Source organism: Lissotriton helveticus, chromosome 9 (genome assembly GCF_964261635.1).
Source record: "Lissotriton helveticus chromosome 9, aLisHel1.1, whole genome shotgun sequence".
Classification (NCBI taxonomy): domain Eukaryota; kingdom Metazoa; phylum Chordata; class Amphibia; order Caudata; family Salamandridae; genus Lissotriton; species Lissotriton helveticus.
In genome coordinates, this window is record NC_136070.1 from 836035720 (window position 1) to 836058908 (window position 23189).

Here is a 23189-nt window from a genome sequence, read left to right on the forward strand (position 1 = left end):
ATATAACATAACAAAACAGTGGGCGAGTGAGGGCTTCTGTGGATGATGTCTTCAGTGATGTCATTTGAGATGTTATCAGTTATCGCCAGTGATGTTACTGACCATGTCATAAGTGACATAGTATGTGAGGTCATAAGCAGTGCATAGCGGGGGCGTAAGTCATAGTTATCTCGGGTAATTATAATTGCTGAATTTTACTGGTTTTGTACGAGTGAAATCCGAGCCTAACTATAACATTTGGTATATCTATCCCTCCCTTCCTGGCTTCCATTTTTGTCGCTTAATAACTTTACTCCATTTTGACAAGTCTTTGCAAAACGTTGCAGACCTATTGCCCTATTACACTGGTGAAAGGTTGAACGTTTGACGGCGTTGGGTTAAGGGGGGGGGGCAAAGAAAACCAGCATTGTCAAAACAAATAGGTCTCGCCAATGTGAGATCTATTAGCTTTGCCAAAGTTTCTCAGCCATGTTAAAACATGGCTGAAAGTAGCTGTATGACACTGCCAGTGGTGACCGTGTTATAGCTCGCTTTTCATTTTTTTTTTTTTTTTACTTTCAGCCATGCTGCACTGAAACCAGCGCTTCTGTACAGTATGGCGAAAGAAACATTGACAAAGCCAATAGATCTTGCACAGGCAAGACCTATTGGCTTTGCTTATGCTGGTTTTCTTTAGTTTTTTTTACATCAAGCAAACAAGCCTCTAGGAAATCATCGCGCTGTGTAAGTATTAAAATCATCTGCCTATGGTAGTGACTTTAATACTTTTTAATAATTTGTTGGCCGAATTCTCACACCTCGGGGTTATTTACGCCTGACCTCCCAATTTTTCCTTGGGAAAATGCTCCGCTTAGCAGTCTGACTTGGCAAACCTGTGTAATAAAATGGATGTTTGGCAAAGATTTTTTTTTGCATAGATGTTTTGTAGCAAAATTAAAATAGTAAAACATCAGATTAAAACCTAAAAGCAACACGTGGTAAAAATATGCATGCATGTTTTGTATATTTGGTGCTTAAAAGCCGCTACTTTAGCGAGTGCTAAAATTGCTATTGTTACAGCGTTTAACAGGCACTTTGCGCGTGCTGTGATGCGCAGCACAGTGCATGTGAACATACATGTATATGGGCGTATGGAGTCTGTAGGATGCTGGCTCTGTATATACTGTACCAAAATGAGGTATATTGTGCACAGAGTCCAGTGGAACCCCAAAGGTAGGCAGAGGTTAAAGTAGATGGCACCTTACTCTCTATTTGTGGTAGTGTGGGCGAGCAGTAAGGCCTTATCAGAGGCTAGTGTTAAGCATTTGTTGTACATACTCAATCAGCAAATGATGTCCGGCACTCAAAGACTAAACTCAGACCAATTTGATTTGTATAAAAATATTATTTAGTTATATTTATTTCCAAGAACCAAGCAGGCCTGGCACAGGTACGTGTATTTGACAATTTTAAGGCATGTTGAACAATACAAGCAAGCTGAATGAAAAAGACTGTTACAGGTTTGTAAATCTTTTCAATACAATGGAAATTCCTGTTGATTACTTTCTGGATTACTTTTTCTACTCAGTGTGATACACCTAGATATCACACTTGGACATTTCCTAGAGAAAAGATAATTAAGCAATTTTTAGTTCTTAGCAGTTTTTCAAAGTGCCATACAAAACCAACTCCACACTTGGATCATTTTTCAAGGAAAAACAGTCAATGTATTCATATGGAGAGAAATTAAGTTATTGGTCAACAGGTAAGTACTTTGTTGTGGGAGTTGGTATTCTGGGGTTAGAACCAGGATTCCCCCAGTGTCAAGGATACACTCTCAAAACACCCTCATCAGCAATAGGGCTGCCGGGTGCACACTGCTGAGGTCCAATGTTATCCAATGGGAAATAGGAGGCCTCCCGTTGGTGGCTGCTCACAAACAGGCCACAAGGTTGTGGGAGGAACACTCCTGGTGTTAAACTCAGGGCAAAGGGGGGTCCGGTTTAGCACACAAAGTGTTCCTGCAGCCGCTCAGTGGCAGCTGGGTGCAGGCTGCGATTTTGGTGTTGGGTGCCCTGTTGTTTTCAATGGGGATTCTTGGTTTTGGTTCTTAGCTGCAGGCTCGGTCCAGGAAGACTTCCAGGAGGAACCAACAGCTGGGCAGGTAAGTTGGAGGGCTCGGGACGTAGGTGCACCTCAGGTTCTTTTCTCTACAGCGGCTGGATGCAAGGGTATCTTTTGAGGTCGGGTTTCACCTTACCAGGCCACTCACGGTTGGGGGACCTCCGTGCAGAGGCTGTGGGCGACGTCGGAGAGTCCTGGAGGGGTCAACGCCCGGTGGTCTCGGACTCTGGAGCGCTGGGGGACCTTGCTGGAACCGGTGAGCCTCTCGAACTCAGGCTGTAGGCAACGGGTGCAGTGGTGGTTCCAGGCGTAGGGTTTCTTTGTCCTTTGCAGGCTCAGAGTCTTGCTTTGGAGATTCTTTTGAACAGAGCTTCTTTTCACAGGAGTTACGGTCTTTGTGGAAGACAGTTAGTCCTCCTAGGGGTTCTGGAGGTCGCTGGCTGCAGGACAAGATGACTTTTGGTCCAGGATCTCTGGGTACTGTAGACGGGCCGAAGGGGCTGGGTCCGAGTCTCTGCAGTCTCCGTTGCTGGGTGTCTTCTTTTGTCCTTCTTCTTCATAGGTTGCAGGAATCTGCCTTCTTGGTTCAGGGCTGCCCCCTAAATACTGAATTTAGCGGGCGCTTCCAGGGACTTTTGTAGCCAATGGGCTACTGACCTTAGGGTGACTACACCCTTTGTGTGCTCACTCCATGTGGGGGAGTGGGCACAATTCCTAGTCCTGATTGGAGAGTGCCTGACATCTGCAAGATGGGGGGCACTGAAGAGTGGGCTTCACCTCGCTTCCCCGACCTGAGGTGTGCGGTTGGCAAAGGTGGGCACACTTCCTGGGCTGTGCTAAGTTTCCCCGCTGAAAAGGAGGGGAGACAGGAAGGTGGCCTGTTCCTGATAGCAGGAGAGGCTGGAGGTCGCATTACAAAGGCAGCAAGGCCTTTGAAGCTCCCTTGCCACAGATGGCTCTTCCTGGCTTGGGGGAGGTGTGCTTTGTTTTAGAGCTCAGAGAGCGAAGTCTCCCACCCAGGGGTCCAGAAACATGTCTCGTGGTGGCAGGCTGGTGTGTACCAGTCAGGTCACCCACCAGAGGCTGGTCGTTTTTCAGGGGGCATCTCTAAGATGCCCTCTGAGTGCATTTTTGTTTAAATCCCACAATTGCATCAGTGTGGTTTTAGTGTGCTGAGAAGTTTGATAGTACACTTACCAGTTTTCAGTAAAGCCATTATTGTGCTGTGGAGTTCGTAATACCAGCACCATATACGCTTAATGGCATTACTGCACTCAAAATGTCTAATAATTGGTCTAGACACTGTAGAGGTACAGGGCTCATGCACCTGTACCCTCACCACTGGTATAGTGCAGCCAGCTAGAGGGATGGCTGATCTATGCCAGGGCAGTGGGTTGTAGATATGGTACACAGGGATGTGTGCCATGTCGACTCTTCACTTTGTTCTGCACCAAAACACGCAGCCTACAATGGCAATGTGTGTGTGTGTGTGTGTGTGTGTGTGTAGGTACATGGCTTCTGAGGGTGGCACAATAAGTGCTGCAGCCATTAGAGGCCTTCCCTGGCCACAGTGCCATTGGTATATTTTACAAGGGACTGGCATGTGGCCAGAGCGGTGCCAATTGGGGGGTACAAGTTACAGTTTTGGGAAAGAACACAGGCCGTGGGAACCTAATTGGCAGGGACCCAGGGCACATCAAATCAAAGTGCATCAGTAGTCAGGCAAAAAGTGGGCCGGTTACTGCTGCAGAAACCCAGCTCCCTACAGAGTCCAGCCTATGTTCTTGGTGTTCTGCCGTGCACCATCGCATGTGGCATAGAGTACTGTGTGAGATCCTCGAATGTACAACACGTTGTATATTTGCAAGAAGTTGCTTTTGTGCATTCCTGTAAACACTACATTTTTTTATGTATAATCAATTCAGTGCCTCAGTATGCACAGTTATGTGCATTGCACATGCCACTGACCACTTAAAGATGTACAACCCATCATATTTTTCACGAAGCGATGAACAGTCTGTTACGCACGCTATGTACTTGAAACCGACTACTGTGCACAGCACGATACCGCCTGACAGAAAGCACTAGATGAATCCTCCGGGGTTCAAAAATGCTTCTTGGGTTTGTGTAAAGTGCTGGTAGTGTCCATTCTGTGATGATATCCACTCTGTGCTGCATGATGAGCCGCAGCATGTGGCACATAGGCTTTATGCTCACAGTGAGACGTTCTATGGTTACTTAGAATGCAGACCGGGCCCTCAGTGCCAGGCTCACGCGAGACATACAGAAACCTATCATTGATAACTATCTCAGCTCTCTGCACACTAGTGTTCTGAACAGAAACACTCAGATGTACAACACATCGGTTCTGTTAGGACTACTAGAGCAAAGCAGTCTGGACTATTACCACTGACATGTCTACGTGTGCCCATGTACTCGACACTGCACAGGGGAGCGCATATCTCAGAAAAGAGAACCCAGTCCACTATCCGTGCTGTACTTTGGTATTACATATCCAGATTTAATCCTATAGCAGCGTTTCCGCCTGCATCCCTTATCTTTTGCATATGTGGATCAGGAGATAGTGTGAGTGAACCTGTGCGATTTGGGTCATGTTCAGTGCCATGTGAGTTAAAATGTACACCCAGAATGGCCACACAGAGTATAGAATGGAGAGACAGCTGACTGGGGAGCCAGGTTTGAATCCTGGCAGTGCTGAACAATCTGTGATTTTGAGCAAATTGCTTAATCGCCCCATGCCTAACCCCCCCCCCCCCAAAAAAAAACACATCCATGAATGTAATGTCCCCATGCCTTAATAAAAAAGCGAAAAAAGAATGTCATTGGGATTGTCAATGCAGGGGCGGCCGTCATAAATCGTGGGTGGGGGGGGTGGCGCAGGCAGATCGCGCGGGAAGCTGCACATTATATTAATAAAAAACATTTAAAGTTACCTTGCCCCTGGCCGGTTCCCACCGCTCTGCTCCTGCTCTCCTAGAGCACATCGAGGAACAGTAAAGCAGGCCCCACTGACCAATCACAATGCTGCAGTGTAGCGTTGTGATTGGTGAGCACCCAGACTCCCCATACCAATCACAATGCTGCAGCATCGTTGTGATTGCCTTTAAGCATCCTGGTTTGGCACTCGACCAGGGAATGGGGGCCTGGGCTTGTTCTCCATGCAGGGGAAAGTGCGCCTGACTGGTTTGGGCAGCCCGAGAGGGCCAACCAACAGTGATTGCGACCTTGAGTGGGCAAACTACTCCGTCCCTGCCCTGCTCAAAGAGCAGAGCAGCCCACTCACCCTCCCACAAAGCAGCAGGAAGCAGAACTAAAATGATAATAAAACAAAGTTATTATCATTTTAGGTTTTTACTTGACATAGCAGAGGAGCCGGCCCTGTTTAAATGATGTAAACTCAAGCGCTTTACAACACAGCAAAAAAAATTACATGCGTTCCTTTTTCCTATAAACACTTTCACTTTGAAGTCTGAATGCACAGTAAAAGTGACGAGATAAGAACAAGATTTACAGGCCTGTTTACAGAAAGGAAGCACTCAGAAGGATAAGATAGCGCATGATATTTGACCTTCATTTTTGAATGCCCAGCAAACTTGACGAGAGAAGAACAAGATTTGAAGGCCTGTTGACAGAAAACGAGTTTGTCGAAGAATACAATGAACACAGCTTTATCATCGGGTGGGACAAACTGAACCTGGACAGCCTAAAGAAAATAAAGCCAGCAAATGGGAAGCAAGAAGATGTGAGTTACAAATAGGGCTCCCGTTTTTATGGTATTTTTTTTGTCTTTTTTTGTTTGTATTTATCCATATTTATTTTTTGTCAACTTTATCTGAATTTGTCCGGTATATTTCCACATTTATTTAACCAATAAATATGGAGTCATGCTTGAATGCCTGCCAGGTTTCAGTGATATGAACACCCGCAGAAGATAAATCAATGCACTTATACGATAACATGCACATATCAGTATCTGCCTTGTGCATAGTTACTGCTGTTTAAGCCTCTTTACTAAAATTCCTTTCTTTTTTAACCCCCTTACCTATCAATCCACACATTTATTGGACAGGTAGTCATCGCAAAATGTATTTAGAATAACTCAAAAAGCACCCAATTTCTGTTTTTATCCACATTTAAAAATAAATACAGACAAGAAAAAAATGGGTTTCTGTCTGTATTTATCTGTAAAAATCAGTAAAAACTGAAAACAGGGAGCCTTACTTACAATCCACAAAGCCAATGGCAAGTGACGGGCAGAATGCATACCCGGGTCAACATTCGGAAGTTCCCCAAGATGTCTTTTGCATACCATTCAGCTGCGCTGCATGGTTGGCTGCGACCTAAAAAGGAGGTCCCAAAACACACTTGCACTTCAAAGCACTTTACGTATACTTTTGTATTTCACATAGCAGCAAGACGTCTGAACCGATTGTAATGAAATTTCACAGCAATGTTCGCTAGACTATGTTGATTATTCTGTTTCCTGTTGCAAATTGTTATGAAGAGGTCATTAAGTTGTAAGGGTCAACCACTTAATGATGTCTGTGTAACACAATACTACTAAAAAAGCCCCCAAAAAATAAACTAGACTGCATAGGTACATTTTCAGATTACATGATCAACTGAAAGACCCATTTATGGCCTCATCCTAATGGAAACCTATAAACAAATACATAACAAATAGAATACATCTTAATTTACATAAGTCTTTATGTGCTCTCTGGCTCACAAAATAAAATGATGCCGAACAAGCCAAACAGAAATCATCTTCCTTATGTATCTCTGTTCAACAAAATGAAAAAGTGACCTAGCACTGACCAACACAAACTATTTGGAGGACATGATAATTGGCGACAAGGAAAAAATAATAATCAACATTTTTTAACAGTAATGATAGTCTTACAGTCACTGAGCTTAATATATAGCACAATTCCACTAAAGGTAGCAAGGAAGCCCAAAAAAGAAACCAGGCTGCATATGTAAAGTTTAAGAATTACTACATGAACAACAAAAATAAACATGTATGGTCACATGATTTTGTAAGCAATAAACAAAATACATAACAAATACAATAAATAAAAAGAAAAAAAATCATATTAAATCTGATTGCTACTGTTTAGCGATAGTTAGTATTTCCAGAGATGGGAATACCTCGGGTCCACCACCTCCCCGGGGCTTTAAAACTTTTTTATTAACAAAGGAGGGCCGGGGGGAGCGTGATCCCTCTCCCAGGCTTTTCTCAGGGGCCACCACCTCCCTGGGGCGGTCCATTCTGGACTTGGGGTCACCGGCCCCCTTTGAGCTCACCTGTTGCTGGGGACCCCGGTTCCCACCAGGATAAGCACCTGCAGACACGACTGCAGAACAGGGCCACTTGGGGCAGGGCCATCACTCCAGTGCTAAAAGCACATCTGCAATCCACTGTCAATCAGAAGAGGAGTCCACAAATTTAAAAGCCACACTCATACAGCCACTCCGACAACCACTCACACACAGTTTGTCTCTCGGATGACCTACGTTAGAAATAGTATCACTAATTAGTTGCACAAAAATAATAGCCTTTACGTTATGCAGTAGCTTAATATATATCTTTGAAACTCAAATGTTTGTAAAACACTTACACGCATTGGATGATGTCATCAGTGATGTCATTTGAGATGTCATCAGTGATGTCACTGACCATGTCATGAGTGATGTAGTATGTGAGGTCATAAGCAGTGCATTGCGGGGCGTAAGTTTTAGTTAGCTCAGGTAACTAAGCTAACGTCCCTGTAACCTTTGTTTTTTTGCCCAGGGAATATATATATAGAACGTGTGTATATGCATGTATGACTCGCACACCATTCCTGATTAAAATATGAACAAAGTTTGCTTCAGTGAAAAAACAAGCATTTGCAATGCAATAGGTCTCGCATTTATGAGAGTTTGTGCTATTGGCATTGTATATGACAATACCTTTTATTTATCAGTTTTTTAAAAAACAGATAAATAAAAGGCATTGCCATTTACAATGTCAATAGCTTGAACTCTTCCAAATGCAAGACCTATTGCATTTTAGGAGAGAGGTGTCCTGCCTTTTCGTGCCGGCAAGAGCAGTCAGGAAAAGCTTTTTGAGAAAACAGTGCTCGAAGGCTGTAATTAAAGCCTACCGAGCAACAACACACGTAACAGGGGTTGCCCTCATGGGAGCTTACAAAATGGGAAAAGGTGGTACTAAGGAGGGACTACTAAGCCAATTGACTAATGAAAAGGCTCAGTTTACTATGGACAATGACACAAGCCAATAAAAAAACTGGGCGGAGAGTGGGTGGAGCTTCACGTCCATACCTTAATCCAGCATGCCTTGCAGAGCAGCAATGCGCTGTCCAGGTTCGACCTAAAAAGGGTCTTTCTAGGTTTGAAAGTATTTGCATTGCATACAGTCGGGTGAACATAGTGTCAAATTGTACTGGGATGTGCTTAAATGGGGACTGCTTCACAGTTGCTGGCAAAGGGGCCTCAGCAAGCCATGGGCTTGCTTTTTGCAGTGGCCCAAGACAGACATTTCTTTAGAAATACACATTCTGTCGAGCAGGATGTAAAACAGTTTCTTCATACAGGTTTAAATTCACAGATTGCATGCGGTCTCAAAAAACCTCAACCTGCTATAGTCCTTAAACTTATTTATTGAAAATGACCTTGACTGACTATTTCCAACCTTAATTTATTTTGAATGTACCCATGCTGTACTTCTATATGATTCCGATGTGTATAAACCACTCTAAATCTCATGCTGGTCTTACAGCTTTATTTGAAAATCATTTGCTTCTCGCATAATCCCCTCTTAAGATCACATCTGAGCCACTAATGTACCACACAAACTGATGCGTGAATGGCTTCCCTTAGAACGCAGGACTATCCCAGAGTGGCCAACTAACTTTGTGCTCCCGGATAGTGTACTGGTTGCCGTAAAGTGCTTCAAAGTCTCGTCAAGGATAGCAAGTGAAATATAATTTCGATTAAATCTCTATCCAAGAGCTAAGTGGATGCCAGCTACATAACAGGTAGCCTCTAAACACAGAGTAAATTAAATAATCGCTAAAAGAGCACAATGAGCACAAGCCTCATCTGTGTTTTGAAACTTTGATAGAGGACAGAGCTTCAGAAAGTGCCACAACAAAAACAAGATGGGGTCTTCTTTTGAGGAGTGTTGTGACATTTGGTCAGAATACAAAAGAGACGTATAGAAAAAGACAGTTGAGAGCAGAGAGTAGATGAGAAAGTGTTGGGACCCTAGGTAAAGGCAGGCTATCCGTAATCCCCCCTGGTCACAACTGGCCAAGCTCCAAATCGAGGCTGTAGACAGGAAAGGAGGGAGGGGACTAAGGCCTGGACAAAGAAAGAATCAAAGTACAGGGATTACAAGTAAGTAATCTAAACATTGACTCTGCATCTTTCTTCCACATCTTACAATGAGGACAGGCCTAAAAAGACAGGCACCGCACCAAATGAACCAGAGACAAAACTAAATGCAGCACCCAGGGCACTCTCAATGGCAGCAGTACAATTGCAGACATGCTTTGAGACACCAAACAAAACACCCACACCAAAAGTTACATCCACCTGGAAACCCACATGCAACCTGTAGTGGGTCCCTAAATAGAAAGTGTTGCCCAAGGGACTGTTTGGTAAATGTCAACAAGAGATACCTTTAAGTGCCCCCCACCCTCACCCCACGGGCTTCTGCCTATGCGACCACCATGCTCCTAGTGGAGCACCCATGAATCTGATCAGGCAAAGCTATACCAGAGACTAAAAATAGACCAGTGACTCAGAATAGGGATGTGCAATCTGATGAGATACACCAAAGGTAACAAAAATACAATCAAAGACATTCTATATAATTATATCGAGACAGCTCAAAACATATTCCGAGACTACAAATCAATCTCCTCAGAAGAGACGAGTATAATGAAAAACAGGTAGCACTTTCTCTGACTTCCTAGGACATTTACCGGTAACTTTAGACATAAACTCAGCACCCAAATGAAGAACAATCCGGTCAGAAACTATACGAAGTTCAGGAGTCTGATAAATCCGGGAGCCCAATTCACTAAGACTCCTATCAAAGTTGATAGCCACCTGCAAAAAAGATTTTGAGTGTCAAAAACTTTAATAATACTTCTGGTAAGGGCTCAGGCACGCAGATTGAAGCACATACAGCATTGAGGAAGGTCCCAGAGAGAACCCCCCCACCCCCCCACCCCCACTTAACAGAAGTAAGGACCAAGGCAAACCCCTTCAGAATTGAATAGGCAAAGGATTCAAATGACTGTAGCCCTCCAACCATCACCTCCCAGGATTCCCAATAGTCCCTGATGGCAGCCCAGTAAATCTTAAGTGGCAGGTTACGAGCCCAATGAAAAATCCTCTTGAAGGAACTGTAAAACCGAAATTGGATCCAATTTCCAAGGTAAAATGTTTATGTCAGAGCACCACATCTGAAAGGAAGCCCAATGTCAGCTGTTTGGGTTGAAAGTGGAGAGGTGTTTTGAAGCCTGAACTATGTAAGTGATCCCTTCGGGAAGTCCCAAACGCTCCAGCTGTGGGCTTCTACACCTATGAGCGTGTCCACTAAAAAGCGGGCACCAAGAGTAGTGTACAATGAAGGTGCAATGGGATTACTGGCATTCTCCTATCCAAGGCAGAGGAAATTTGCTAAAGCATGGGGAACCAAGACGTTGAGGCTAAAATGGAATGACCAACACCATCCCTTGCTTACATCCCCTAAGACAGGTCAGGGGACTGGGAATTACTGGCAATGGATTGAAGGTAAGAGACTGCAAAAAGGTTGTTGCCTGGATTTGTGAAAAAAAAAGCCCCACAGCCATGTCTAACCTTTCACATATTTCCAAGATGATAGTTTGAAAGTTTTAGGATGTTGTGTATATCGAACTCAACTAATCTACCTTGGAGTAGTCTACTCCTCTGAGGTGGACTGCCCTTAAGGATAGAAGATGATTTTCAGCCAACAGGCGAGTCTGAAAGGTTACCACCACCAACTCCATACACCGAGTGACCTCTCCAACAGTTCACTTATGCGTTTGATGCAGTGTTGGCTGTTCTCAGAAACACCAAACCCTGCCCTCAACTGCCTCGGTACTGGCAGGGGCACCAGAATGGCATCCCAACCACAATATGAGGCATCCATTGCCAGAATAACCTAATCGGGCCCTACTCTCCAGATGACTAGCATCAGCGAAACTACAGGTCAAGATACTCCACCATCGGAATCCTGCCATCATACAGTTGGGAAGCTGCACCTTACTAATTAAGGGTGTGGCTTGAGAACAAGCAAAGACCAGATGAGCCTGTGGTACCATGAACAGCGTTGAAGCCTGTAGAGGAGATCACAAAAGTACACACTTAAGGACCACAACATCCCTCCCTGTACATGGCCAGTTCCCTTTAAAAGGAGACACCATATCCCCCTCTACCTGCATCAGTCTGAGCAGATGCCGATGGCATGGCCAGGACCGACCTCAGATGAGTAAGTTTGGGCACTGCAGGATCCACGGGCAAGGAAGCCATGCCAGTGTATGTCTAGAATTTTGGACCAATGAACTGTAGACCTTGGGTTGGCTCCAACAGAGGGTGTGTAACATTGATCAGAAAATCCAGTGAGTCCCAACTTGGCTCACCACTTCCACATCCACCACAGTCCTGGTCTTGGAGGATGAGTGAATCAACAAGTCAGTGAGATATGGATGAAGAGGAATTCCTTCATTGTGCAACACACCCACCATCAAAGTCAGATCTTTGGAAAGCAGCCTCGGACAGGTTTCAATTTAGCAGAAGTGGGCCCATCCGAAAGATTGGAGTAGTCAGGGGTAATAAAAGGGCGTGAAGGAGAATCAGAAGACAGCTTTGAAGTATGACCCCAGTAGTTGATTTTAAAGTAACCTACTCTCCACTCTCACAGCATGTATTGAGCCCTCCTGGAGGATGATTTGGAAGCCTCTTCAGAATCTTTAAAATGCAAAGCATATTTTTGATTCATGAATGATTTAGGATAGGTATCAGCCAACCAGCGACCAAAGATTGTGACCCGAAAAAAGAAGACAAAGTATTGCCAATTTGTGAAGACCCTCAGCCTTCCAATCATGGGTCCAAACATGAAGCCGAGCAGCCACTACAGCACCAGAAGCAATAACAGTAGCACAAAGGGCATCAAATGAGGACTACACCAGGATTATTGCCCCATACTAGTGAGAATGTCCAAAAAAACATACCCCTTCCAGCATAAATAGAGGAAAGAGATTGAAAGCACCATACTAAACTCAGAGGCTCAAGAGGAATTGGTAGAGCCCTCGCTCGTAGCCAGGTTAAGGTAAGCGCACACTTTGTGAAGGGCTCCATCCATCCTTTTGTCAGTAGATCCTCAGGGATCATGCTGCCATGGTTGACGCTTGCGACAGTGTGCATCGTTTTATGTGGCTGATGATGGGTGATCCACGCTCTCTGCAGACGAAGCTAACTTTAAATTCAATGACAGTATGCCACCAGTGAGCAGCCCTACCTCAGTGCAAGTGCATTTGAAAAAAAGTGGCACTTGCTTCTAGCTCTTCATATGGCACGAAGTGGAGCAATTTCTAATATTTATCTTCAGTCACAATTTCCGCTCATAGTGTCACACATAAAGCATGGAATGCCACAGACAAGCACACTTAAACCATGGTAATGTCACACATAAGCAATCTAAAACTTGTCAGCTATGCAGTAGGTGTGATCGGGTGGGGCCTATAGCCTTATTTTGACAAATGTTTTCTGTACATCTCCTCACACCACACACTTAGGCAGGGCTTTAAGTGGGATGAAAAACTGGGGGGGGGCTTTCATAGGGGCTTGGCCAATGTAATTGAGGGTGTAGCTTAAAACACTTAAGCTAACAATCTGTACTTGGCATATTGTGCTGTCCCAATAGTATTTTGCTGCCTCTGTTCATTCATCCAGGTATATAACAACAATCAACATTACACCTACAACAAGACTGCACTATTGGCTTTGTCACTGGTTGTGAATTGCATATCTATGAATTTGCTGTATATTATATTGAAAACGCTTCTGTTCTTGTGAGGCAGGATGTGGCCTAAAGGCTAGAGCTGCCGACTTTTAAGCTGAGAAAGCAGGTTCGAGCCTGACATCGGCTCAACATCCTGCGACTCAAAACATGAATATGTCCTTGTGTAATGTAACTATGCTCATGTAAAGCGCTCCTAGTTTGCGTTTGAAAGCAGTGACGGATAGTACGATTGCAGAGTTAAGTTTTGTAATGTTTTTTTTCCTCACCCTGAGGGTAAAAATAGAGGGTCCGATATGCTTATAAGAACTGCAGGTGCTGAGCACCGGCAGGACCTGGCTCACTTAAAGCCTTGCACTAAGGTTGCCGTGTAGGAGTGACCACGAGCGGCATCCACCCCTTTATTTAACCCCTCAGGCTGACCCTAGGCCAGGCATGGATCTAGAGGGTAGGCCTGATGTTACCGGCCCACCAAAGGAAGAGCCATGGCTCACCCAAAGCCATATAGAGCTGAGAAAATAGTGTTTGTTCTTTTTCCCTAATGTTTCACAGAGACCTGCAGCTCTGCAGGCTCTGCTTAATCCGTTTAATCTTAATAATTAACACCACTGACTTGGACTACTATAATGCACAAATGAACAACATGGATATCCTGAACGTTTTTCATATACCAAAAGGGGCTAGAGACTCCCAATCAAAGATACTAAATGAAAAAATGTATTTTCTTCCTGTTGAATGGCCATTTCTAAGTTTCAACACTGTATGAACAAGCGTCTTCAAATAGGTCGTGCCTCCAATGAATGTCCGCTGACTCGCCTTCTAAAATGTTCAGTGCTGCACGTTTAAATAGAGCATGCCGCCCTAATTATGCAGCCTTTATGACTAATGAAGGCTGGTGGTGGCGCCAGTAATATGCCTGCTCAATTATCACAGCATGCCGAGAGGTGCCCCACACTGCTGGAGCACTCAACTGTGCATTAATTATAGTTGAGTGCTCCAGCAGCCTGAGGCGCCTGTTGACATGCTGGGATAAGTGGGTCTCATGCTGTGATAATTGTTGCTGGCGCCTGAGGAAGTGGAGACTCATGCTGAGATAATTGGTCTTGCGGCGCCTGAGGAAGTGAAGTCTCATGCTGGGATAATTGGTCTGGTGGCGCTTGGGACGCCTGACGTGCAACAAACGTGCACAAGCTGCTCCACTTTCAAGCGCGTTCACAGACCTGGGTCGGCTCGTGCCCAGGTCTGTATCTGCTCGCTCACTGCTCTGACTCCCTTGGCAGGGAGCAAGGCAGCTATAAGTCTCGTTGGCGGCAGGGCTTCGCCCTGCAACGCCAGCGAGACCTAATAAAAAGGATTGTTTTGTGTACGTAATGCATTCATAAGAGACAGAATATACCCTGATAATTTGGTGTATGTTTGAGCTGTAAAATCGCCTGTCTCTCTTTCATTGCATGCAAGCAATCCATAAGAAGTGGATTGATACATCAACAGCCAATGTTAAAATGTGAGAGAAAAATGCTTCTCTGTGCAGAACCAAAGTCCACTCTGTATATTTTAAAGAATTGGTAACAATAGGTCTGGAAACAGTTGCACAGTGAAGCCTGGTCTGAAAATCACCTTGCTACGATCCCCTGAATGCTCTGTAATGGAAAAGGAGACTTTGTTCCATGAGGGTTGTTTTTGCAAGTCTCCTGAAAGACAGAATGTACTGGCATAAGCCATTTCTTAGAAGAATGGGTTGAAGTGCAGGAATCAAGCCCTAAATAACAGCTTGTGGGAAACTAATGCACAATTGACAGTTCATTTAAAAAATGTAATGTATAAAAACATGTGTAAGGTACATTAATTGTGCAATTCAAAATACTTGCAACTAACTGAAGTTAACAAGGTAAGAAAACAGGATTTACATTTTTTTTTAAGAGTAACTTTCTTTTTCAGATTATTTTGTTCAGTATTAGGGTGTTTTACACATAACTGTACATTCTGTGTACTGTTAAGATTTGTATTAACTGTTAGCGTTATAATAAGAAACCTGAACAATACTAGTGCCTTAAATCCTGACGGAGTCAGTTCAACCCAGTCTAGTCATGTTAAGGATTCTGCATAGCGTTTGTTAGCCATTTCGATTATGCAAATAAGAATATGCATCTTTTAATAATGGTCGATCTATTCAGAACACACATCTTCCTTAAAAACTCACAACAAAGCACTGAGTTGATCATGAATTGTTTACTCTTTGCTTTTGGATCACGGACATTAAGCTTTGTAGAGCTTGATCATTTTGTATTTGAGTTTTTTAACATTAGTTGAAACACTAAAGCCTTTATATGGTGGATTTTAATTCATTTTTATTTATTTTTTCCACAAAAGATGAGGGAAAGGGAAAAAGGAAGAGAGAATGCCTGCACACCCAGCGTTTTTATATTTCAGGCATAATATGCCAGCTATTCTATAGGGTTTTGCAAGGAATCATTATTCTCTTTTGCCTTTCAATATTATGTTTTTTTCTTTTTAATGTTTTCTAATGTCATGGTTTTAAGTAATCTATACAATAAACTTTGTATTACTTACTACACACCTTTTATCACATTCAACAATTGTTTGCAGAATGTCGTCGGTGATTCTGAATTAATTAAAAAAATTCACAAACATGTGTAATTGTCATCCTGATCAAACTATTACTCTGAGTTCTAGAATTGTTCAGTATACAAACTGTGAGAAATTAATACAGTTGTTAACATTCAAAGAAATATAAAATAAAGGACTGGATAAACTGGCGTATGTCATCTCTGTTTTCATTTGACCACGCAAGAACATTCAGCAGTACCAAAACACATTTTAAAATTGATACCAAACCACAAACCTTAAAGCCACTTAAGGAAATATAATTTAGGAGCACATTACACAATCCATTTCCAAAATTCCTGCATAGACTGGGACATTTGAAGTTTCTGGCACAGCCTGTGGTACTTCTCAGCTCCTGGTAAAGAAACAAGCATTTCTGAGATCATTGCACAACCATGGGCCTTGAGCCCCAGTGCGAGGAATTGGTGATGCTGCTACAGACTGAGTGTTTGCATGTCTCTTGACACTCATCAGTCGGACGCAGTACATAGAATGAGGATGTAATTAATTTTTTTATTTAACGTTTCATCCTGTTTTACATATATTTCCAGTTTTTCTTTGAAAAGGCAATGTGCTGGGTTTTCCAGTATAGTGTGCCACTTTTCACATCCTCAAGTTTGATTGTTTATTCTCTTTTACTCTGTGTATTTATTGGCTTAACCAGTAGCATTTTAATAAACTTCACTTTTCATTTCAGTAACAACATGTTGTATCCTAAAGAAGATAAAGAAAACCGAATTCTACTTTATGCAGTAAGTTGTTCCTCTAGTTCTTAGTACAGTCTTCAGTGTTTAAGATTGGAAAGCCTCTGAAACATAACGTTCTGCTAAAACCACATTTAACAAAAACTGTTAAGAGAATATTTGATTAATATTTAAAAAAACAAAAAAGTATTTTTGCTTTTGTAATCTTAACACGGTTAAATGACCAGATCAAAAAGAAATGTTGTAATTTGTGAAAATGTAGTTAACATCTTTATTATATTTTATTGCTTTGAATATTTAAACCAAGGATAGTAGTCTTTTCTGCTCTTTTTTCATTACATGTGCACCGAAAGTTATAAGTGGTTTAATGATTGTACATTGTTTGCCTTGATAGTGCCTCCAGTGTTAAGGCTTTAACTGCACATTTAATTTCATAGTTTCATCGTTAATTAAATTAATCAAAATGCAAAGAACACCAAGAAAGAACACAGGAATTAACTCCTTTTTTTTATACTTTATTTTTCATTAAAAAAAAATGGAGTCATGTCCATAAGCCAATGTCATATACGTAAACACAAAGAATATGAATATATCCATGCATCACACACATTTCACAGGGCGATATATACAACCTACCATAAGTACAGGGAAAGGAAACATGTAGCACATCATAGCGATGACATCCCATTATGGTGTTCCCGTCTGCTGGAGTGATGGCTCCTCCCTTGTTTGCCCATCTGGGTCGGGGTCTAGCATGAGAAGATAGGATTGTAGTGGCTGCCAGATATCTCAGGGTCTAAAATTGGGGGTTGTAGAGCTGGGTAAATCTCGCTATTGGTGTTGAAGTGGATCAGGCTTTTGATCCATGTGTGTTTGTTGGTTGGGTGCTTACTGCCCCAGTGTATGGCAAGTTCCCTTAATGCCAGGAGCATTGCTACTTATCTGCGGGAGGTTTTTGGGGATAGTCTGAACATAACCCAAGAGTGCCTGCAGTGGGGAGGGTTCAATAGTGAGTTGTCATACGGGATATGGTTGTGAATATGTCCGCTAGTACGGTCAAATGGGCAAAATTTGCCATGGGCTCATGGCACCTGGGACAGTCGGCTGGGCGGCTGAGGTCATGTCGATGTAGTTTAGCGGGGGTGCCAAATGCGTGCCAGAGAACTTAAAAAGTGTAGTAATTTATGTTGGTGGTTCAAGGACACTAGTTTCATTTGCGCACAGCATGCATGCCATTTCTGATCTGGCAGAGGGTATCCCAAATCCTACTACCATCCGTACCTTGGCATTGTGAGTGGGGGGGTAATGCTAGGCTTGCATGATGTAGTTTAGAGATGAGATGGTCCCAACTTGTGTCAGTTATAAGCATGGTCAAAAGTGGGAACACTTCTGGTTCTAATGGGTACGTTTGCATCTGATCCCTGATCGCTCCTTGTAGTCTGTTGAGGACGAAATGGTCTATCTGGGTGGAGGGGGCATTTTGGAAGTCCGCGTCTTCAACACACGAGAATATATATCTTTCTGAAAAAAGGTCCCCAAACATTTTCAAGGAGTACGGTTCATTGGACCAATGCTTCCTGTGCAATGGGCACTCAGGGGTTGACTGCTAGTGGAAGTGCCGGGGAGTACCACAGGTGTGCTCCAATCATGCGCCGCAGTCTCATCCATGCCAAGCTACTTGTAGATACTGTTGGGATATCTTATGAGTCATGTCACAGGCCCGCCGGCAGTATAGCATCCAGCGCTGTAGGGGAAGCTAGATCTCCCTCCGTTTTGGTGTAAGGTATACGAATATCCGGGTGCTACCAGTGTCTCGCGAAGCAGCACTGGCCCACTAAGTAACAAAGATGCAAGTTTGGCACGTCGCAGCCTTCATAATCATATAATTAGAGAAGAAGCGGGGTTGGCCCCATGCTGAAGCAAATGTGTGCGATGATCTTAGGGTGTAAGTTTACCTCCTGTTGAAATACTGTGTCAACCTGGTGGCGTTGCAAATAGCGCATCACCTCTTTGCCGTTACGTTGGTTATTAAGCTCCTGAATATCCCAGGTTGCCAGTGTGATGTCTGCAAATAGGTTTGTGTTATCGCTCCTCGACATGGTATAATAAGTGGTGTGAGAGATGTAGTTGTGGCTGAAGACTCTGCTCCAGTAACATTAATGTAATTGAAAAAGGGTTCCAACAAAGGACAACAACCCATTACCCCTCCCATCCCCAGATTCCGTATTCTGAGGACAACCCCCCCAAAATAGAAGCAATACAAACATTGTCATTCATAATAAAGCAAACGTGTTCACTCTGGTTCTGTATGTAACTACACCCAGGAGTGGCAACACTGTGCCGGCCCCCCTCCATGTGATGGAGTTGTGTTCTAAGGAGAAGCATCATGTTACGCCACATCCTGAGTCCATTACTGCGTTCTGTAGTATTTACATGATTCCTGCACAGTGCCCCAAGTATCCGGGCATCAGACCGGGTTCGTTCTCTCTGCAGGGCAGCCCATTATGTAATTTAGACAAAGTCAACACCAGCATCAGACTGAGCAGCTGGTGGCGTGCCCCCAGGTGATCCACACCCCGGCAGGAGACGTTCCAAAGAATACAACCAGCAGAATTCCGTCACCTCTGTGGAGTTGTCAAAGATGGGTGGTTTGCCATTCACGTCCACCCGGAGCCGGGTATATCATTCCGTAGTGTAGCCACAGGTTCCGGAGCGTAGCCTTACCTCCTGTGTGTATACGTCGGGCCTCCTGGACCAATGCCGTGAAGTCAGGGAAGAGGGTGTGTGTGAAACCCTGTCAGTTGAGTGGTCCCTTTTCTTGCGCCAGGCTTAAGGCTGTGTCCTGGTGCTGAAGTTCAATAGGCAGGTGATGAGTGCTCTCGGTGGGCAATTGGGGTTTTTCCTCGGTCCTAAAGAGCGGACCATCTCCACCACAAATGTAAATGTGAAGGATTCTCTTCCGAAGGGGTCTGCTAGCAGATTCTACCGTGAACTGGTCCAGCCAGTGTTTGTGGTCTCGGGGAATCCAAGAATTCGGATATTATTCCGTCTGTCCCTCGCTTCTAAGTCTTCGTATAGAGCCATTGTTTTCAAGACTTTTTCTAGACTTTCCGTCATCATCATGGCTTGTGTTACCCCGTCCTCCAGATCTGTTATCCTGCCCTCAGCAGCGTCCAGTCTGTACACATGGCGGTCTATATGCTCACCTTTGCATCTATTCTCCTGTCTAAGACGTGGAAGTAGCCCCCCATTGCTCGGAATCCTGATCGCAGTTCACCCCTATGGGTATCAGTTCCATTTGACTGCACCATGGAGGCCTCAGGCCCCCCCCCCCCCCTACAGCCATTGTCGGTGTTGGTGTGGCACTTGAGGCTTTGGTTTTATCGAAGGTCAGGCGACGTTGTTTGTGGCTTTTGTGCATGGTAGTTCGAGCCCATGGGGGGGCGGCAATGGGGGGCAGTATTTTGTAAGGCAGTTACTGCAGCTCAGATACACAGAGATGATATTTGCAGCACCATCAATAACCTAGTCTCTTTCCAGTGCGACCACAGTAGGTTTCCCCATTGCGTCCCAGCAAGTCAGATTCCCTGATATCACTTTTCCCAGGGGGTATGTTCGTCAACACCCTGTGCACTGATCTCTCCGCCTGTCTGCCACTGATAGTTATTTGTCACCAATCTACGCCTCACTGTCGGGCTGCACCATCGATTACTAGGCAAAATGACAGGGTAATGATCCCAAGCGGCCAGAGGGTATGTGGGCCAGTAGTTCAAGGTATGTGTGTCTAGATTGCTTGGGGGGGGTGCCCATTAAGGTGCACACCAACGCTTCAGTAAATGTGGTGGATCGCACAGGTGCATTAAGTAAGGAAGATATCACAGTGCCAGGGGTAGCATCACAGCCGGGTCTCAGTCTGGCAGATGTGCTCTATCAAGGCAGCGCCCGTTCATGGCGCCACAGGCCCAGGGCGTTCCTCGAACTCTGCAGCAGCCCTGGTCCCACCCAATGTCAGTAGAGGAGGGCGCAGCAGGTAGGGAGCAGCAGAGAGCCGCGCAAAGCAGGCCTGTCGCGGGCCAGTCGCGGCCAGGTCGGCCGACTCCCCAGATTCACCGCGGTCCCTGTCACCGCGGGGCCTCTGTGGAGAATACCCGCCTGACTCTCCTCTGTCCTCGGCAGTCTTCAATAGTTTTGCGCTGCTGGCAGATTTTGCAGCTCCCTCCTTTCGGCAGCAGGGCCTCCGTAGACCCAACCTCCATCTCCTCACTGCCTGCTGCCCTCAGCCACCGCAGGGCACTGAGCCCACTTCCTCTCCCTCGGCGGGGCTCCGATGAGGCCCAGCATGCCGGCCCATCGTAGAGTGCACCTCCCTACAGCAATGCCTTAGGCGTGCCCGCTCAACAGCGCCTCAGCGGCAGACCCCAGGCACACCTTGTCGGGTTTCCGAGGGTGCACCGCATGATGGCGGTGTAGGGGCTGTAAAGATGGCTTTTTGGTCTCATGCGCCTCAGCAGTCTGCTTCCTGCTTGGGTCAGGAATACTCTTCAGGACTATATATTGTGTTGCTAGTCATGTGGGAGCTCAGGAGGGGTTAGGAATTCGGGGGATGCCGGTGGAGCTGCAAGCCTACGCGGCCATTTTGGTCGACCACTTTGTCCGGCCCCCAACTCTTAAATCCTTAATTAGAGAAAGGGTTATGAAAATGCACCCAGCATAGCATCTTTGGGGAAATATAGCACCCATGTAGTGATGATGAGCAATTATTATTTGCAGCTAAAGATTTATAAACATCTGATGTAGCAAGTTAAGCAATCTTCTTTGTGGCATAATCAGTGATTGCACTGATTCCCGAAAAGAGAGAGACATTTTTTGAAGAATTCTTTTCTCCTGAAGAATTCCCATTACAATTTGCTGTTTGGAAGGTGCGCCCTAAACTCGCCCCTTCTAAATAGAGATTTGGTATGTACTCTCAAACCCAAATTGAGATTCAGTAATGTGCTACCGAATTGCGATTGGGGTTTTGTACATATGAAAGGCTGTTTTGTGGTCACAAAGGCACAGTCTTTGACATTATGAGCATTTGCACTTGCAAAACCCCTTTGTACTTCTGTCCCCAGGTATGGCCAGGTCAGTGGCGTAGCTAGACCTTGTGCTGCCCGTGGCAGTCACTGCGTTTGCTGCCCACCAGCCGCATAGAAGAGGGTGGGGTACTGGTGATTCCCGCAACGGTCGCAGTTAAGAGCGGGGGGAAGGAAGCCACCCGCAAAACTCAGGACTGGGCCAGGTAGCCGAGTTTGTTCTCAAAGCTTTGACCAGTGATCTTCAGCATTTGATTGATAACACTGGGTTGCAACACATTGTCTTTAAACATTTCACTGGCAATGCCAAGAGAGAAATCCTGATCTGTGGTAACATGCAGCTTTATGCTGTGATTTCTGGCCCAAATTATTGAGGCCCTTTCCTGTTCCATCAAGACTTTGAGTAATTTTGTAATTACTATTACTGATGATATGTGTTAGGCCAAACAAATGGGGCCATTGTTAAAACCTGTGACTTTCAGCTGCTGATAGTGTGCAGAGATTTTCCCTTTTTACCAGTCTCAAAGAGCTATTTCAGCGCAGGAGATATTACTGCCTCCTGGTGGATTGGTGTAATGTCTCATCTACAGAGCTTACAGAATACATTAGTCCTCTCACCACCAACTCTTGCCATGTTCAACACATCCCCTTATTTGTGTTGGCTCCCCTATGGCCATTGCATAATATTCAAGATGCATTGAATTGTGCAGGCCTTATTTGGTAGTTGTAAGGAAGTGCCCCTTTTTTGCATGGCTACCCCTAACTTGACTTGAGTGTGTGCTGGGACCCTGCTAACCAAGCCCCAGCTACTGCGTTCCTTTCCAAAAATGTACCTTTGTTTCCACAATTGGCACACCTCTGGGCATCATGTAAGTCCCTTGTAAAAGGTACCCTGGTACCAAGGGCATTGTAACCACAAAGGGCCTCTGATGGCTGCAGCATGTATTGTGCCACCCTATGTGACCCCCTCACCTTAACACACACACACACTGCCACTGCAGGCTGTGTGTTTTTGTACAGACCAATGTGAAGAGTCGATATGGCACACGTGTGCCATGCTCACCAACACTGCCTATGGCTTGAGTAAGCCACCCCTCTAGCAGACCTCACAGCCCTAAGGCAGGGTGCACCATACCACAGGTGAAGGCATATCTGCATGAGCAATATGCCCCCTACAGTGTCTGTGCCATTCACAGAAATTGTAAGTGCAGTGAAGTCATTTTGAGTACATGGCCTGGAAGTTTGTCAACCCAAACTCCACAGCTCCATGATGGCTTTACTGAAGACTGAGAAGTTTGGTATCTAACTTCTCAGCATATGAAACCCACACTGATGCCAGTGTTGAATTTATTATAAAACACACTGCGAGGGCATCTAAGAGATGCCCCCTGAAAAACGACTGACCTCCAGTGTATTGGCTGATTGGTTCCCGGCAGCCAGCCACCACCAGTAAGGTTTCTGACGTCATGGGGTGAGAGCCATTGTGCTCTCGGAGGTCAGAAATACACCCTGCTCTGGGTGGAGGTGCTTCACACTTCCCTCTGGCAAGAACAGCAATACTTGGCGCTGAGCCTCAAAGGCTCTTACCTTGTGATGTACTGA

The 23189-nt window shown here is 44.8% G+C and overlaps 1 protein-coding gene across 2 annotated transcripts in view; it reads left to right on the forward strand.

Annotated features, from left to right (window-relative positions):
- Positions 1 to 23189, forward strand: part of POLR2I (RNA polymerase II subunit I) — a 178888-nt gene that overhangs the window by 28008 nt on the left and 127691 nt on the right. For both annotated transcript variants that reach the window (XM_078661004.1, XM_078661005.1), the window contains exon 2: positions 16506 to 16560. In XM_078661004.1, the coding sequence (XP_078517130.1) occupies positions 16506 to 16560 (55 nt within the window). The remainder of the gene's footprint in view (positions 1 to 16505; positions 16561 to 23189) is intronic.